At 53.0% G+C, this 18,986-nt stretch overlaps 1 protein-coding gene across 1 annotated transcript in view; it reads right to left on the bottom strand.

Annotated features, from left to right (window-relative positions):
* The window catches only part of NTN1 (netrin 1), a 103,064-nt gene that overhangs the window by 46,531 nt on the left and 37,547 nt on the right, over window positions 1-18,986 (bottom strand). The window contains exon 2 of the mRNA XM_037409471.1: window positions 1,981-2,169. Within this exon, the coding sequence (XP_037265368.1) occupies window positions 1,981-2,169 (189 nt within the window). The remainder of the gene's footprint in view (window positions 1-1,980; window positions 2,170-18,986) is intronic.

The raw sequence follows: 18,986 nt of genomic DNA, 5'->3' as shown, positions 1-18,986 counted from the left end.
CCATGGGGAGGTTAGCCAGGGTGAGGGGCCAGGGCACAGCAAGGATAAATGGGCAGCAGAGGGGGAGCAGGGGCTGCCTGGCCGGGGAGGAGAGCTGCGAAAAGTAGGAGTGAGGAAGGTCCTGGGAAATGCCGGGGTCAATGAGACAGAGAGGGTTAAGCATGGACATCGCTGCCAACACAGGGCAGGCACTGCCTTTTCCTTGGATGGAAAAGCTGGGGATGGACAGTGGACAGAGTCCGTCCTACCCTCCAGCCCAGCATCCCCTCCCTGCTCCCTGTGCCTATCCCAGAGGACTGGAATCCCTATGGATGCACAGTGACCCCACGGCTGGGAAAGATCTCTCTTCTCTTCCAAATCCCACCACATCCCCAGGAGCCCTCATGCTGAGGAGGCAGCTGGGATAAGCCAGAGCCCTGGGAAGGAGTTAACTATGCTTGGGGAGGGGTGGGAATTCCTCCCACTGCCCTGGCACTCCAAAACCCTTTCTGGGGAGCAGGAAGGTAAAGGAGAACCAGGCTCTGGCCACCAGAAAATGCCTCTGCGAGCCCACCACTGCCTGGGGGTGACGGGTGCCAGCCTGCATCGCTGCCTGGCCCTGCTCGAGGAGAGCCCATGCCTTCACAATTTCCTTTTGTTTGCCTCAACCTAACGTGCTGTTACTTCAGCTGTGACCCGGCCGTGAAAGCAGAAATATGAACTTTATTACGACACATATCCGCCGGGACCGGGGGGCAAGGCGCGGCCGCACGCGGCAGGCAGCCCGCTGCCGGAGCGGGGGTCCCGTTGGGATGCTGGTGTTGGGGAGGGCACGGACGTGGCTCAGCCCCCCTGCACCCCTGCATTCTGATGCCTCGGACCCCCAAAACAGCAGCTCCTCTCCACCCCCCAGAACCACGGGTTGGGTTCACATCCCACCAGCCCGCACATCGGCTGAAGCTGTAGCTTGTTAGCAGCCCCAGTGCAGGGTGGGTCGAAAATGTCTCATTTAAATAGTTTTTACAAGGTGAAAAAAGGGGGAGTAGGGCTGTCTAAAGAAGCAATTTCTTTTTCTGCTTTGGAAAAGAGTGTCTGTTTTCAGTGGAAAGAAAAAAAAAAACAACCCCACCATGAAGAAGCATTTTCATTAAAAATCTGAAAATGCTGAAGACCCAAAGCTTTCCAGCCAAAAATACCCAGCCCAAGCCAAAAAGCTTTTCGTTTCTTGTTGAAACGGGTCTTTAGAGAGCAAAGAGCAGTAGCTTTCTGTGGGAAACCCCAGCATCTTCTAATCTGGCTTTTGAATGTTTGCTTGATTCCTTTAGCTGTGTCTCAGGTTCAGGATTTACATGTCTTCCAGCAGACAGCTGAGAGTTAAAAAGTTCATTTGCAGGGTTTGCTCTTATGCTCCCGCCCCAGCTGAAGCCTCACTCGCCTTCTCATCTACTGCAGGAGAAGAGGAAACCTCAAAAAACTCCACTGGCTGAGCTCAAAATAAAATTGTTTCCCATTTTACCGTTCTCACCTCATCCTGAGGAGGGAACTGTTTTGTGTGTGGGTTAAGCAGGGTGAGGGTGGAGGGTGGGAACAGGAGGCACGGGCTTGGAGGAGGCTGATTTACAGATGCTGCATCTAACCCCATACCTGAGGTTTTCTGCAGCTCTGCCTTTACATGTGTGATGACCAAGTTAGCTCTGGCTGTCAAAGCAGAGGAATTGTGGTTTGTAGGTGATAAAACCTGGAATAATTTGAAGTCGTCCTCAGCAGCGAGGACTTTTTGTATTTCAGTGACCTTGTCCTCACCAGGAGGGTGGGAAGACCAGGGAGAGGTGACAGCAGGGGATGTGGGGGCAAGGAAAGTAATTTCAGGGGCTTGGTTTGGGAGAGAGAGAGGGGCAGGAGGACTTCGGTGAGAGCAAGAGCTGTAGAAGCAGGAGTGGCTGGAAGCGGTCGGAGAAGAAGGAGCTGTGTGGTCCCGGCCGTCCCGCCCCGCCCCGGTACCTTTGCAGGCCTTGCGGTGGGAGATGGGCTTGCTGAGGTCCCGGTAGAAGCCCTCCTTGCAGTAGTGGCAGTGCCGCCCGGCAGTGTTGTGCCGGCAGTTCAGGCAGACGCCGCCGCTCTTGCGTCCCGACAGCTTGTAGAGCTCCATGTTGAAGCGGCACCGCCGGGCGTGCAGGTTGCAGTTGCAGGCTGCGAGAGGCGAAGAACAGAGACCGTCAGCATCTGTGCTGGCCATGGAGGTGCCAACCCTGGAGGAGCCTGTGTGCGTGGGGGTGGGCACCCTCGAGGTCCTGCCTGGGATGCCCCACCACAGCAGCGGTGTCACAGGATGGGATGCTCTGGTGGCACCTCTGGCTATGGAAAGCCAACTGCTAACCCACCTCCCTTCTCGACCAGTGCTATGTGGTGAGTCTAGCTTTTGGGAGGGGAAACTGAGGTCACTGAGACCTCATTTCACCATTGTGACTTGCAGCAAATATGCCTTTTGCCTCCCCTGACTTCATGCGAATTAAAAGCTGGGTGCAGGCAGGGCTGCAAGAGCAGGAAGCCCATCCATGGCAGAGAAACAGCAACACACAACCCCCCCAGCTGCTCCTCCAGCTTTGTCACAAGTGCTTTGCCCCTCATCCGCTCTCACACTGCTCAGTACAAAGCACACACACCACCACCCCCCGCTGCTGCAAAATCCCCTGCCTCCCAGCACCCCAGGAGCCCCCTCTGCCTGCTCCTGGGAGCAAGGAGGTTTCCAACATCACCTGCTCAACCTTCCCACTCCCACCAGTCCTGACACACGTGTTGGAGCTCCAAATACTGTTTCAAGACCTTCCTAGCTAGCTTCTTCCTCGGCTTTCCCTCCCCATGCTTGGTACTCGGCGCACAAGGTTCAGTTGCACGCCTGCAGCCGTGGACATGCCGATGAAACCTCCCCTCTCCCACGGATCTCCCACCCCACCACCGGGACAGGATCAACCTGTTGCCTGGTGGGGCACATACCAAAAAGTCCCCCTCTGCTTTGATTGCATGTGCTGGGACTGAAGCTGCCGGGAGATGTCCAATTTCTCCACCATATGCAGCCTAATGTCAACACGGGGACTATTTTAACAGGGGGCCTGTGCAAAGGACAACTTCAGGACTTCAAAAGCTCAGCCCTCGCCTGCCTCTCCCCAGAGCTGCCACAGGAACATCAAGAAGCTGTTGCTGGGGCTCTGTGCTTTGCTGAGAATTTTATAGCTTGTTTTCTTTTCCCTTTGCTTTTATTTGCTCTTCACCCCCGAACAATGCATCTGTGCAATGCCAGCCCGCAGCTGGGCCTCTCGGCTCGGCATGAAGGTGTCACGGCTCTGGGCTTGTCACCTTCCTTTAGAGCAGACACATCTTAATCTCTCATTCCTTCCTGTTTACCTTATGGTGCTTGCCCAAGACAAAGACATGCTATATTTGCTTAATTATCAAATTTCAGCCCAGAAAATTACAGTGCAGTTCCGGATTATTTATTAGGAACAATCCCCAGCTAACCCACGGCATGAAAGCAAAGGGGAGAGCAAAATCCTTCAGACGGGTCCGACCAGCAGGATGGAGACTGCTCTCTCCATGCTCTGCAATCAGGATTCCTCTGGCTGGCGTGGTGAGGCCCCAACCTCATGTCCCCATCAAACGCTGGCAGAGCAGGAGAAACAACCACCAACACACTAATGGCATGAAGAGTGGTCTGACAGCAGTTTGCTGGCTGTGGGAAAGTGAGATTCCTGACACCAAGCGGGGCCTCTCCTTAGATGATCCCACTAGCCTGTGGGTGCATTTGTCATGTCCCAAAACAGGAGAGACCATCAAGGAGAGCAGAGACACAGCTCCTGCATGCAGAGGGAATTGCTGCTTTTTAGATCTGGCTGGTCCTGCAGCCACATTTGCAAGCGCACTTAGACAGCCTGTTTGCATCTAAAAGCAGCACAGGAGCATACGGTGGAGAAGGCACCGGGTGCTTTCTGCATCTCCCCCTTGCAGGTTTTTCCCTTCTGCCTTAACCTCAGGAAGAGAACTTTGTGCTTTGCTAGCCACTGTGGCATTCTTTCCTCTCGGCATGCTGCGCGGCCACGATGGCTCTGCTGCAGCCGGTGCTGTACACGTAGAGGTGACTCTTGCCCTGCAGAGCTCATGAGTTAAACTTTCGGGATGGAGGTGGGATTTTTAGAGTCCTGATCCTTGTTTTACAGATTGGTGAGCAAGATGTTGAGGTTAAACCCTTTTCCTGGCCATGCAGGCGCAGGGCTGAGGGCTGGTTCCTCCACTCAGGGCAGATGGACCTGCGGAGGGGTGCACCAGGGCTGCAGCATGAAGGATGTGTTCTTGGCTGTAGCTCACCACACAGGCAGCACCTGTACCAACGGCACAGCCTCGGGACTCAGCTCAAGCAGAGGAAAAAAGGATTTAAGTCCCTCAGTCTGAGGGTTGTCGTCCTGACTGTAGCCTGTGACCACGCAGGCACATCTCCACCGCTCAAAACCTCGAGGCTCACCAGCCACTCTGCCTTTGGTGCTACAAACCACAGGATTTCAGTCCCTGGTGACAAACGTGAAGAGGCATTTCTCCAGGGGGTGGCATGGCCTCAGAGAAGACCTAGTTCTTCCTGGAATCTGGCAGAAAGGCATGTTTTCCGAAAAGCATGAAAGCTCACCTCCTCCTAAAACTGGACTTGGTACTCACATATGTTGCAAGATTGCATTGGCAAATTCCTTTTTAAAATTCAAAGCTGAGCCCACCCGAAGAGTGAGCGAAAATCCTCACATTTCTTTGGGTTGCTTGATAGCAGAAATGTTTTTGCAAAGCCAGGAAAGCAGAACTCCTGGGATTTTCTCAAGATCTTTGCAAATATTTCCGCTGGTCCCACCAAGGCAGAGCTGCATGGGAATGTGAGGGACTGAACGTGCAGAGCTGCTTGCAGCCCTGCTCCCAGGATCGGTTTTGCATTGATCTTCCAGGAATGGGAAAATCCAGCGGCTGGAGAAGGGAAGAAGCTGCAAAGAGCTCCCCAGAACAACCATCCCTGTCCTCATCCAGAGCAAACAACCTTAAAATTGTGTATGCCTCAGGGTATAAACCCTCCCAGGAGGGGGTGAACGAGCTGGGTGAAGGTGTGGGCTGGCTGAGACCCTCTCCATGCTCAGTGTCCCTGCACTTGGCCTCCCTGCGAGCTCCCCACAAGCACTGCAAGCAGCCAGGGCACAACAGCCACCCTTCCCCCATGAAGTCTTTTGGCTCTGACAGCTTAGCCTTGGCTCTGTCCCCACCTTTCCCTACACTCCTAGGTCACCGAGTACATCCACTGGGCACTGACTGCCTCCTAACCCCATGCACACGGGTGTTTTTCAACCATCCACTCGCTCCCGATCCACCTGTTTGTGCAGACAGAAGAAGCCAAACTGACCCAAGGGTTTTAATTGAAATTACTGTCTCCTGTACTCACCTAGAGTGCCTGGGTCCTGAGTGGCCAGTGCTGTGCACCACTGGCCACCAACCAGGGCTAGCTGGCAGCTCTGTCTGTAACCTGATGTGTTTGGAGATGTTTAACTGGAGACACTTGGCCTGACTGAAGGAAAATAGCCATCCTTTTTTTTTTTTCTGACAGTACTGCACAGGGATGGAAGAATTTGGGCGATGCAATATATGACCCATCTAGGCGCCAGAAAGTCCTTGCTGGAGACAAGGCTGGGACATGTTGTGATGGGATACATCGCGCTGGTGCTATAGAAAACCGGCAGTGGGGGCTGGGAGCTGCAGCGTGCAGCAGTGCCTGGCTACAATGCTGTCACTGGGAGCCAGCCCCTAGGACTGACTGGGACCGAGCAGCAGATCGTGGTGCTTTTGGACCCCAGCTCCAAATCTGTGCGTGGTCCCCGGGTGCCGCAGGCAGGGTGTGCAGCTCACCCGGCCGCATTTTCCCTGGACAGAGGCGCTCAGGAAACACAGCTCCCGCCCAACCTCTCCCTCGGCCGATGGTTAATCCCCTGCTGTGCTAAAGCATTTTGCCTTGTTCCTAACATGAATTGGCCTGGCTTTAATTTCCAGCCAGTGCTTCTTGGTTTGAATTTCCCTGCCACAGTAAGTGGCTCTTTAGCAACCCATCTTTTCTTTCTATGAACGCCTTCACTGGCTGTAATAAAAATCAACTCCCGATTACCGGCATCACCTACAGTCCCCATGCCTTGCTTTCCACGCGGTGGAGGACACCCCTGCACGGGTTGCAGATCCAACCATAGGCAAAACATGTGCCAGGTGCTGAGATCTCCCTGATGAAAGGTTTTGGCTCAAGTTGCTCGACTAAGCTCGGTGTTGCTGCCTCCTCCTCTCTTCTTTCCCTTATTTTGCCAAGGACCTCACAAGCCTTTTGTTCGCTGACTTTATTGTGCACAGATGTAGAGAGCTTCATCAAACAGCCTTTACCTGGGCCGCCAGGCTCCAGTATGATTAACCAGAAATCACTTAAATGCAGATGTTCAGAAACCTGGAGAAGGTCTGAGCAGGAAAGAGGAAAGCTGTAGTTTGGAGCCAGGTGAAGAAACTACAGCAGAAGTACCTCCACATTAAAAACTGTGTCTTGATCAATTGGATCCATTGAAGAAGGTCAAGGCGGGCAGGATTTTCCATTTGGGAGAATGAAAGGAGATATGTGAATGGAGGCGCAGGCTGGAGCTGTGCGGTGGGAGCTGTGGTTGTGGTCTTTTGTGCTGCCGCCGTTTCCCCCGGGCCCCGCATCCCAGCGCCCTGCATCTCCCAGGACGCATTCCTCTCCGCGGTTTTCATTCAGCAATGACAATGCTGCCCTTTCAAAAGACCCCACCCTTCCAAAACTTATATTTTGGCAATTTTCAAAATGCAAATTGCTTTTTAAACAAACGAAAACCCCAACACATTTTGTTTTAATTTTTGCAAACAATAATTCAGGGGAGGGGGGAAGGGAAAGGGGAGAATAGAAGAAGCCAGGGGCTGAAAGTAATCTCTAAATTTGACTTGAATTTATGTGTAGTCTTAGTCTCCTTAAAATTGTCCTTTTCCCAGATAAGTGTTTCTGGGGTTTTTTTTCCCAGAAAATTGCTAACTCAGCCTGAGCCATTATTTCTCTTCTGCAGGAGCAAGCCTTGCACGCATCGCCCCAGCTGCTGAGAGGGACACTCTGCCTGTGCCCATCTGGGGAGGGGCTTTGCTCCCAGGGGACCCCTGGAGATATCCTCAGGGATATCATTTTTGAGGGCCGTATTCGTGAAGGAAACAGCCACCCTTAAATCAAAGAGAGGGGACAATGGAGATGGAGCAGCCAGAGCCAGCGGAGACCTGTCTGCTTGCTGGACTGGGAGGTAAAGAGAAAGTGGGAGGCAGTTGGAAGGTGTCCCTGGTCCCCTACAGCACAGCATCCCTTCAAGCTTGCTGCTGGCTGGTTTGAGGTTTTGGAGCAGCTGGCATGAACTGGAGCTGTGGGATGAGCTCCTGCACCGCTGCATGCTGCCGGACTGCGCTGGTCCAGCACGGGCTGTGGTGCCTGGGGCTGCCAGGGCTTCATCTGGTGAGTGATCCCGGGCAGTGTGGATGTCCCCTGGGGGCCATGGATGCTGCCCAAGCTGGGGAGAAGGTTTCTGTCCATGCTTGCTGCAGCAAAATGGCAAAGCAGAGATGAACACTGGCCGTGGCAGCAGCGAAGTCCTGAACAGTACAGCCACCACGTGTGGCCCCGGGAGCTTGGAGCCATCGGGACTGAGCAGCCGGATCCAGCTCTGCTTGCATGGCAGGCGGCCCTGCGCCCTCCCGTGTGGCTCAGTGCCACCCACCACAGACCCAGTTGGCCGACACTGAACAAAAACGTTTGCTCGGGAAAATTCATTTGCGTGCGCTGTTAAGTCTGAGTAAGGAGGAGGATCGGAAATTGGTTTGGTTTGCTCAAGCTAATCCACTGAAGGGGAAATCCATCGGGGTGTTGTGGCTGTGAGAGGGAGACGCAGGGTCTGCGCCAAGCCCCAGGTCTTCCTGACGGAGCAAAAAGATGGAGGAAAGTGTGTGGACACACCACAAAATATGCAGCTATGGCTGGCATCGCCCACGAAACCAGAGCCACAAACCTGGCTTGCAGCAAAAGCAAGTGTGCGCTGGTGGTGGGGGAAGGAAAGCCCCATCCTTGCTGATGCATCCCAGAGACCCCCCACCGCTGGGGCTGGAGGTTTTTTGGGCAACCACTCGCACCCTGACCTGCTCCCCATGAGGCCAAATGCCTCTCACCCCTGTCCACCCATGAGAAACACCCCTGAAAGCAAGGAAAGGCCAAACTGCAAATGCAGATGCAGCAAGAGAGGGGGATCCTGGGGAGAAACACGCTGAGAAAATCTTCCTGGTGGCACAAAAAGGCATTGGGGAACAGGAGACTTTTCCATGCGTGAAAAACCTGAGGAATGGCAATTCTGTGGAAAAGCATTAGGCAAGATGGCATCAGAGTGACCCAGAACCTCCCTGGGGATGCTGCATACCATTTCCCACTTTGCCCAGTTCCCAAAACCCTACATGCCTCAGTGACCAGGAGGCCCTGGAGATGTCCCCCTGTCAGCGCTGGTTCTGCAGAGTATAACAACGGTCTGCAATACTGAAGCCCAAGATGGTAACAGCAACATTAATGCTGCCTGATATTTCCAGTCATAAGAAGACACTCCTTTTCTTCTGCGTAAAAAAATGACAAACTCACTGTTTGGACTGAAATGTTTGAGACTGGGTGTCTGACTCAGGTTGAATATTTCTGGAAAAGTTCCTGTTAAAATGATTCAGCTGCTAATGAGAAACAAGGGTAGTGAAAAATATAGTGTTGTGCCAATACTAACAAATTTGGGGATTTCTTTCCTTAAAGAAAATCTATTGCCCTTATATTTGAAGCCAAGGCTTAAAAAGAAGAACATTGCTCCCTGGTAGGGATGCCCAGGGAGGTGGTGGAATCACCATCCCTGGAAGTGTTAAAAAAATGCGTAGATGTGGTGCTTAGGGACATGGTTTAGTGGTGAACTTGGCAGTCCTGGGTTAACAGTTGGATTTGATAATCTCAAAGGTGTTTTCCAACCTAAACGGTTCTACAGTTCTGTGGGTCTTTTGCTGTCTCTAAGAAAAACTGCTCCAGCTTGGCTGAGTTTCTCAATCACTGAAAAACAGAGGACATACTAAGCTGAAGTTGATGGAGTTTTGCAGCTCAATTGCCCAAAGCTCTTATTTCCACTGGCCAAACCAAGCCTGTAGAGATGGGACAGCAGGTGCTTAATCCTGCCACTGGACTTGGGTGCTGAGCGTGGCAGTGCCAGCCCACAGTGCTCCCTCCTCACCTCCGCACAGCAAACCTCCCCACCAGCCACGGGCATCGGCAGCAGGGCGGGTGAACTTCCAGATGTTAGGGAGCGGGTAGGAGAGGAAAGATGCTCAGCAGGAGAGCTTGATGGCTTCAACACATGAATGTGTTTTGGGGAGCGCCGGGGTCTCAGCGGACGGTAGGGGTAAACCAGGCATGTCCATGGTAAACTAGTCGACCCTCAGCACCCGTAGCCAGCTCAAACACTGGCTGTCACAACTGGGCAGCAGAGAGCTTGGCAAAGCCACCAACCCGTATGTGGCCTCCGGCATGTGGTTTTGAGAACAGATACAGGGAGAAAGTCCAGAGCTGCTCACAGATCAAACCCAGAAGAGGAAAGAACAAGTCCCATCAGATCAGCTACTGAGGGCTACTTTGACACTCGCAATGACCAAATTTCCCTGGTGCTGTAGGACCAAAGTTCTTCCCAATAGCACAAGATGCCTTTAGAGAGCACCGAGCAGCTGCTGCAGGCCAGGCGTGGTGGCTGCCTGTCTGCCCCTCCAGCCACCCATGTCACAGGAGCTGGTTCCAACAGCAACAGACACTGCTCGTGACTTAACCTGTGACATGAAACCATCTGAACTGAGGTCTGATACGTGTTTTTATTAATTTCAGGGAGGGAGATATTTTCATAACTGCTTCCACACTTATTAGTTCCAGGCTGGACTGGAGCACCAAAAAACTCACCAGGTATTTCCTGGCTGCCCACATGGTATTCCGGGCCCCACGGGAACCATCAGAGGAGCAAGAGTGAGACTTATTCCTGGGAGATTTACAGTGTGGAGATGTTCAGAGTATGAGCCAGATTTTCACAATCTCGGAGCAGTGGCCATCTCCCCGTTGCTAGCTGGCACACGTGGCAAACAGCTGCTCGCAGCCAGCAGGGTCCCACTGATTTGTGTGTTCCTGCCTTGAACCCCTGGGGACACCTCCAGTGACCTGCCACAGCTCCTCCAAAGCCACCAGGCAGCTGACTGCCCATCAAGAGGCAACTGGGGATGGTTGAGAAACCTGTGGGCCTGTGGCGCTGCACTGAGATGTGTGGCAGACTCTCACCCAAGGCATTTTATCCCAAGACAAAAGCAGTCTTACTCAATACAGGATGCAAATGACAAAGCCAGCCTAGCCCTGGTGCAGCACATACTGTTGTACTCAAAGTGCCTGGAAATGGGCTGCAAATTGTCCTGGATGCCTCCAGCCAGTGTGCTGGGAGGGGACATGGGCTGCTCTTCAGCAGAGACTGGAGTGGAGTCGTCTTCCCTCTAGAGCACCCTTGAAAGCTGTCCAGAGATGAGGGTTTCAGCCTCATTAGGCTAATCCTCAACAAGGACTGGAGGAACCACCTCTGAGGGGTGGGATGAGAGCTCCAGGTGGACCTTACCTGGGGGCTGATCTGGGGCTGGGAAGGACATGGGCAGAGTGGGCCAGGCTCTCCTGTCCTGCACTGAAACTGCCAGCACATTGCACCCCACTCAGGTCCTGGCACGGCCCTGAAGCGATGCCACTCGCAGGAACATTCCAGGTGATCTAGCAAGAACTCCCTTTTCTTCAGCAGCGGTGGGATTTGACCAGGAATTATTCTCTGCAAATCAGGTATTGTGCAGGAAGTTTGCAGATAAGCTTCAGCCTGGAAAGAGCTTAATTAATTTATTTTTGTGAGAAAGGAAAGGTCAAGAAGTGAACTCTTTATTTCAATCTGGAAGATGATACCAGGCTGTCATCAGCTTGCTTTGTTTAATTGCAGGATCCAAATCCAGCCTCCCGAGGTTGTAAATACTTTGAAATGAATTGTTTGCATCCCATAATTCATCCAGATGCCATCCGAAGGCAGGAGCTAACAGAAGAGCTCACCCGACAACCTATGGCTTATCAGTGAAAGCACACAGCCACCACCCCCCACCTGCCCATCCCAGCCGAGCTCCTCCAAGGTGCTCCGTGTTTATTTGGAGTCCCGGGGGAATCCACTTTGGAACAGTTTATCCGCTTAGGCTCTGGCCTTGTGGTTTCCCTCTTATCTGGTACAGATCTCAGCAGCGTCTGTGCTGGCTGCTGCAGGGGTGGTGGTGCTTTGCAAGAAGACCTTTCTCCTCCCTCCACTCCACGCCATGGTGCTTACCTCCTACCTGTCCAGTCTGCTAACCATGGGCAGTTAGGAACCGCTGCAGGTTGAGCGAATGCTTTGCAAGGTGCCAGAAATCAGCATCCCAGTCCCCAAGTGATCAATATCTGATCAATACTTTTGCATTTTTGTAGAACCAGAGCCCCTCAGCTCAGGAGGGCATGTGGTGCCAGGGATCTGAGCACAGCTTCAAGTGATGCTCCAGCCCAGACAAGGGGCAGGAGCCAGCACACCCAGGGCTGACACTGCCCCAGCCCCAGACATTTTCCTGTTAAGTTTTCCTACATTTCTGATGCAGGATTAGATCAGCCACTTGAGGGTTCATGTCACAGCAGAAACAGATATTGGAAGAATTTGCACATAGAGAGCAAAGGTTACTCAAAATGCAAAAGGCCTGATAATGCAACTAACCCAGCAAAAAACCAAAAGATCTTAAAGTCTGTATTAAAACTGCTCAGCCTAAAAGGACCAGGGATACAGCCTTAACTCAGCCTCCATCACTGCCCCAAGGAGCCAGGAAACTTGGCCGTGGTTCTCTGACAGCTGAGGGGTGAAAGCAATGCAAAGCGGTTTCAAACTAGCTCAGGCTGTGATTCCTCCAGGGCAGACCCAGCTTAACATGATGCCACTCATGTGCCCAGTCACTGCCTCTCCGGTCGTGCTACTTCAGCCGCCTGTGAGGTCGGGCTGTGCCGAGCTCCGGTTTAAAAACAAACAAAGCGTGTTCAGGACCATGTTGTGTTTTTTTAACCCTAGATCATTTCCCAATCTCGTCTGGAGCAGAGCCAGGGGAACTGTTAAACCGGCCCCAGCCAGACCCACTGCTGAAGAGACCCTGCGCCTGGGAGCTCCGGGATGCTGCCAGAGCCCATCACACAGCCGTGCACAACCCGTGGCTGGTCACCTCCCCTCCAAACGCAGCGGCATCCCCTCCGAGGTGACACGGAGTCCAGGTCCCTGTGCTGCTGTGCCAGAAACACCTTTCTGAAGATCAGCTCTCACAGGATTTCCCTTTGGAGGCTGAGTCAGCACCACTTTCTCCTTTGAATGACTCTTTTGCCCTTCCCCAGCCATCAGTTTGATGCTGCCTCAGCCATCGGTTTGATGTTGCCTTCCCTCCTCTCTGCCAGGATTGCATCACCTTGTTGCCCCAGGCAGTGCCAGTGGCTGCATCTGTGTATTTACACCCCCCACTCCCCAAGACCCCTGTAGCCCTGTGCCAGCAAGAGAAAGGGGACCCCTGCCCAAAAGCCAGCATCCTTCTCGGAGCTGGAGAAGGATGCTACCCTGCAGGCAGCTCCCATGAGTGACCCACAGAGCTGCTGTGATACAGCATGGACAAAAGCCACGAAGAGAGGGACTCTCCAGGGAGGTGGACCCCTCCATTTTGTCCCACGTTATGGACCTGTTCAGGAGATGGCCCTGCCTGTGCCTGTGGACACTGCTCTAGCCCTTGCCTTGTGCTGGGAGATGGAGCATGGGGTGGTTTGGGGAGTGCTCACAGCAGCCTCCTCTCCTTCCCCATGAATTGCAAACCTCAGCTTGGCCACTTGATGTGCCAGACAGTAACACCAGCTTGACAGATGACGGCTCTCGGGAAGGGTTTTGGTTTCTCTCCGAGGCCGAGCTGGCTCAGGGGAGCAGTTGGCAGCTCAGTGCATTCGTTGCCACCCGGCAGAGCGGGGCCGAGCATCTGTGCTGCTGTGGAGGGGCTGGCCCCGCTCTGTGCAACACAGCCTGGACCCAGCCACTTCTGCTCTGTGGCTCTGTCCCTGGAGAGGAGATGATCTCCGGCACAACACTCCTTCCCAGCCCAGGAGGGGCAGAAAAACTCATCTTTGCCCATGTCATCATTCTCAACTGCAAAGCCCTGTCTGTGTCAAAGAGGTCACACAGGTCTAGATGAGAGACCGAAGCCTTGAGCCACTCTAAACTGCCGGAGCTAAGATTGAGAGTCACCCATTTTTTAAAAATATTTTCCAACCCCGTTATATTAATTAATGCATTTCAAAATTCATGAGTGTTTTGTAAGACTGGTTTCTTGTATCAGCTATTGTGTGTGAAGAATCAGTGTCTTCAAAAGCAGGGATCAAGCACCACTGGGCTAAAACAAGTCTTGATCTTCCCTGCATGGTGGGTCTCTCTCTGGTTTTTTTGGCAGTGAGGTTCCCTAATCACTTTGGGCTGAGTGGGTTCACCAGTAAACAACACTGAAAAGGGCCTGAGCCCCTGGAAATCTGCAAAGTGCTCTGCTAAGGCAGGCGGGTAAGTGGGAAACATCATTCCAGGAGCCTGGGGCTTTTTAACCTCACCACACTTCCCTGCTTTGCTAATAAAATGCCTTAGATTGCTGCAAATTAATCCCTGTTCAATCAGTCCTACAGTGATTATGCAAACAGGGGCCATCCCTCCCCTGTGCCTGGCTGGAGGAAGGTGGGAAACCGATCACTGGCACGTGTGTTTGCTCCCTCTGCTCTGCCCTTGTTCCTGCTCTACAAACATCCCAACATTCAGGAGCTGTCGATGCCAAGGCACCCAGCACCCAACTCTACCCACTTTCAAGCCCCCTCCTGCCCACCACCGCCTCTCCCAATTCTGCCAGTGCATGGGCACATGCTTTCCTGGGCCACCACAGCTGGTGACAAACGCAGCTGCACCATCCCCTTCCCTGCACTCTAGCACACAAATGAACTCCTCTAGATGTGGAGAAGGTCCTGCCATGGCTCTGCTCTGAGCTCAGCATAATCCTGGCCAAGCCACCCACCACCACCGTGCCTCATTTTCCCTCCTGGAAGCGGGCACGAGCCTGAGAGGAACCTTGGAAGGGTTTTGTTGTGGGGAAGGCTGAGAGCTCTGTGTAACAGGTGACAGAATTGTCTGTGGGTCTGCAGAAAGATGTTAGATGAGTTACAAAAATTCAACCCTAGCTGGGAAACCTCAACAGAGATGGATTTTAATTCTGCTTCCAAGTCTTCCAAAACTTGAGCTAATGCTGCAACCACCCAGGCTCGAACATGAATCCCAGGGGTTGGTGAGGCAAGCATCCACCACCCATCCTGCATTAACCTGGACCCCGTACTGGCTCCAGGCTGGCTCTGAAACTCGCGCAGGTGTGAAGACCCGGATGCCAGTGTTTGCTCAGTGATATTTGCACCTTCGGGGCTGTGGACAAAGCTCTCCTTTGTGGCCGTGGCTAAGCCTGGGTAAACAGAGCTATCTTATCACTGGGACCTCATCAGGGATCTGAGAAAGAAGGAAAACTCTGGCTTACGTGCCTGACCTCCCAATCAGCGTTATCATCAGCAAGGGCATGAAAGCATTCAGCAGAGGTGTTGGGACAAGCTTGTCTGCCCTGCTACCCGCAGCGCTGCGGGATGGTGGCTTTCCCCCCAGTGCTCCCGGCCAGGCTGCGCCGTCCCAGCACTCCCCTGCAAGGCACTGGTGTATTTTGTTTTCCTGGAGACTGGGGTTTTATCAAAAGCTGACAGGCTTATCCCACCTTATCAGGGGAGTGGTGCTACTGTTGATGGTTTTCTGTAACAGGCTCTGGGCAAATATGTTGATTGCTGCCCAGGCTCAAGTAGGTAGGAGAGGGCATGCGGGTGACATGGATAAGCACAGCATCCTCTGCCCACTCTGGAGGTCTCTGTGGAAGGCAGCACTGCAATCTCACATGTGAACAGGACCATCCTGCGCTGTCCTGCAACGTTTAACATCAAAACCCCAGCACCTGTGAACATCAAAAGGTCATATCTCACCCTCTGCAAGGGAACAGCTGCCAGCTTAGGTGTCCCACACACATATCCACCCAGAACACGGTATTTCACCTTCTCATTTTCCCTCTGATTGCCATGGGATATGTTATTTTTCCTTCCACCTGCCTCATAGCTGACTAATGGTGGTCAGCACTGTCTGCAAGCTCACCCCAGAGACGGGTCTGGGCTGCTGTAAGTGACGGGCTATTGCCTGGTCGTTCCAGTGCCAACATCTCAAGGAGCCTTATGGTCTGCGTGTACTCGTTCTCACAAGCAGCTATTATCCACTTTTATAAATGGCAAAACCAAGCATGGAAACGTTATAGCGTGGGATCACAAAGTTGTTAGGATCCTTAAAGAAAGAATTGATGAGCTGGAAACACAAGTATCTCCAGGGTCATGAGACCTATTGAGCAATGCAGGGCAGGGATTTCAAGCCAAGTTTCCTCTACCTTAAGTCAGTGCTTGAGCATAGTCCTGAGGGTACAGATGGCAAAAATGCTTGGTGATGCACAACAAGGGGAATAGGTGGGTAGGGACACACTCTTTGACACACTATGAAGGATGCATTCTGCCCAGTCAGCCCAGCCCTGAGCTGGTGTGGGGCTGGGAGTGATCTCAGTGACACAGCATCACCAAGGATGAAGCGGGCAGATGTCTACTTAATCCTGAAGCAAAGCCACCAAATCTGGCCCTGCATCCCCCCTCAGGCAAGGACGATGCACCTGGAAATACAGCACTGCTTTACTGCCCAGCCCAGAGCCTGCAGCTACCTGCCCGCTTTTGAGGGTTGCTTAGGGCAAACTTTGATGGTGTGAAGTCAAAACACACAGCCCCAGCCTTCCTGGAGCTGTTCCTCTCTTTCTTTCTGAGGGATTTAATCCAGATCAAAGCTCGTCAAACACAGAGATTTCCCAGCTTTTCTGCGGGGGTGAACTTCCCAGGCATGCCACAGCCCTGCAACACTGCCTTGGCCCTCACTGCTCCTTTCACCCAGGCAGGGGGGGCAGGAAAGATTAGAACTCTTTGAAGAGGATGGTTAATCCCCAGAAGTGACAGCATTCATGGCAACCGGGCAGGTCTTTGGAGAAGAGCTTGACATGGATGCCCAAACACATAAAACTGCATGTGCTTCAGGGCAGCAAAGGCTGTTTTGTGCTCTGGAAACTCTTTGCTTTTCATTTTAGCCCAGACTTGAGGAATGGATGTGCCTGGGGTGGTTCCCTGGGGGTGAGAGGAGAATGCTGGGGTCCCCACTTTCCTAATGCCACATAATCTGCATTTCCCAAGCTCCCTGCTCTCGACTGGGCTGTCACTATGAAGCCCCTGCCAGCACCCAGCAGTCACAGCTGTAACCCCAAGGTCACTGCCAAAAAGCCACCCCGGGGCAGAGCAGGGACTGAGCAGTGACAATGAGACAGCCCAGGCCCAAGGAAAGGTGTTGACAATCTCTTGAGGGCAGGGGAAGAGGAGGGGGGGTCAGTGCAAGGGGTGTAACAGAGCCTGGGTGTCCCCGCAGACACCTTCTCCCTTGGTCTGGGGAGACCAGGGCCACCACGGGATCCTGCACCTGCCAGGCAGATTTTATCAGAACCCTTTAATTAGCTTATCGTGGGCAATTAGCTCCACAGCTCAGACCACCCCCGGCAGTCTGCAGATCTGGATCATTTCAAACAAGGGCTGGGGATGTGAAGACATCCCTGGAAACCATGGGGCAGAGTGGCAGGGCTGGTGACGGGGAAGAGGATGCTCTGCCACCAGCTTGGGCCACTGGAGCCAAGGAATGGGCCACGAAATTGCTGATACCACCACCTCAAGAGAAAGTTACATTCTGTCTTGGATCTGAGCCTGGTCCATGGCCACCCCTGCAGTGACAGCAAGGAGGGAGTGTGACTGGGTGCTTACATGGACATGGGGCAGCCTGGGCACAGGTGGGGTTGTCCCCACAAATCCTGAAGCCAGCCGTGAACATATTCCCATCCAAAAATACCCTGCAGTTACGCCTATAGCTTAAATCTAACCTGCCAGGGACACTTCTCAGCTCACATCCAGACTGTCCTCCCTCCTGTCCATCACAAGTGCCCCCTGGGAAGGGTGTCTGGATGTGTGATCCCACATCTCAGGTGGAAACCTGGGGAAAGCTGGTCCAGGCCAGCCACATGCCAGGACCACGTTGCGCTGATGGTGCAGGGAGCCAGGCTTAGCTCTTGTGGTGAGCGGGTGGCCACAGCGTGACAGTGCCACGTGATGTGGGTCACACCTGGGGTGACATCTTACTGCTGTGGGATGGGGGTTGGAAAAGCCACTTGCCCTGGGCTGGAAGATTAATGGTGTGAAGGGCAGGGTGACAGACCTAATCCCTTCAGCTTGGGTTTTGGGGTTTCTTTTGTTCTTCATTTTTTTGCAATGGTCCCCACGGCCCTGCAGTCCCAGCTGCTGTGTTAGATTGAGATAGAGCCTGTCTCAGTGGGAGACCTGCTCCACGCTTTAGCTGAAGTTCACGAATTTTGCCCGAGTTGCAGAGAGGAGATTGCATTTCTTTTAAGGAAACTGCATTTCCTCCAGTTAAGCAGCCGGCTGGAGTGAGTGAGGAGCCCTGTGTTTTCATCTGGTCTCTACTTTTGAGTCTTGGACGTTGCTCTGAGCCAAACCTCTGATCCTGCTGTGGTTCATTTTCAGGCGCGTGTGCCCCAGAAACTTTTTTTTAAATTAATTTTTCATACAGAATTCTTTTGCTTGATGGATGCAGTGAGAAACTATTTCCCAAACAGGAAAGAGGACCTCGCTCCCCCCCTCCTCTCTCTCATGGATGTTTTTAATAACAACATCAATTGTCTGCAAAAGACTTATTCCTTTCTGACCTCAGAACAACTCCTGGTTAGTGCATTCCAGTATGGCCACAAAACGAGCCTGAATGACTTCACAGGGCTCGGCAAGAGGCTTTCCATAACAATACGGAGTCAGTGAAGGACCTGATCCTGGCAGACGGGAGCTGCCTTGGCTTTGCTGGGGGCTGGGGATGCTGAGCACCTCAAGAGCAGACCTCAAGTACTGGGGCTGTGGGGATGCTGTGCCAGTGATACCTCCGGTGTTTCTAACTTCATCTGTTCCCTTTCCCCCAGGGTCTCCATCCATGAGGACAACCCTGCTAGTCCTTTGTCCCAAAGCCCCTGTGAGTGGTTTGGGCCAAGGGGTGTTTCTGGTGTGAGCAATGGGCTCCTCGTGGCCCAAGCCATCTGTATGTGTCAGGAGCAGGAGCAGAGACCTCCCAGATGTCTTGCTGATGAACCATCAGCCTAAGGAGGGTTTATGGTGGGGTAACAAAGGGAAGGGGAACCTGAAGCCCTTAAGTGCCACATCCGAGGGTGGATGTGTCCTCCACCATTCAGCAAGTCATTGCCACCCACAGCCCAAAGCTAAATGATGACAGAGGTTTAGTGTACCAGTACAGATACAGACTATCATTTAAACCCAAGTCTGCCCTGGAAAGTGGGCATTTTTGAGTTGTTTCCATTTCCATCCCTGACTTCAACAGAAAGCACCACGTAATAGTGATGGGGCCATCACAGCACCAGCTGGCTGGGCATGGGTGAGATGGATGCATCTCACAGCCACCTCCCATGGTGGCATATCTGGTCCTGCCTTGGCTAGGTACAAAATCTGCCACCCCCCCGAAGCAGCCAGACTTGCTCAGCCCCAGCAGCCTCACAAGTGCTCCTGATTAACAGGCTCCTCACTAGGCATCACACATTCACAGCTGTTACAG

This window comes from Falco rusticolus, chromosome 1 (assembly GCF_015220075.1).
Source record: "Falco rusticolus isolate bFalRus1 chromosome 1, bFalRus1.pri, whole genome shotgun sequence".
Lineage (NCBI taxonomy): Eukaryota > Metazoa > Chordata > Aves > Falconiformes > Falconidae > Falco > Falco rusticolus.
This window is presented reverse-complemented; position numbering and strand designations above follow the sequence as displayed.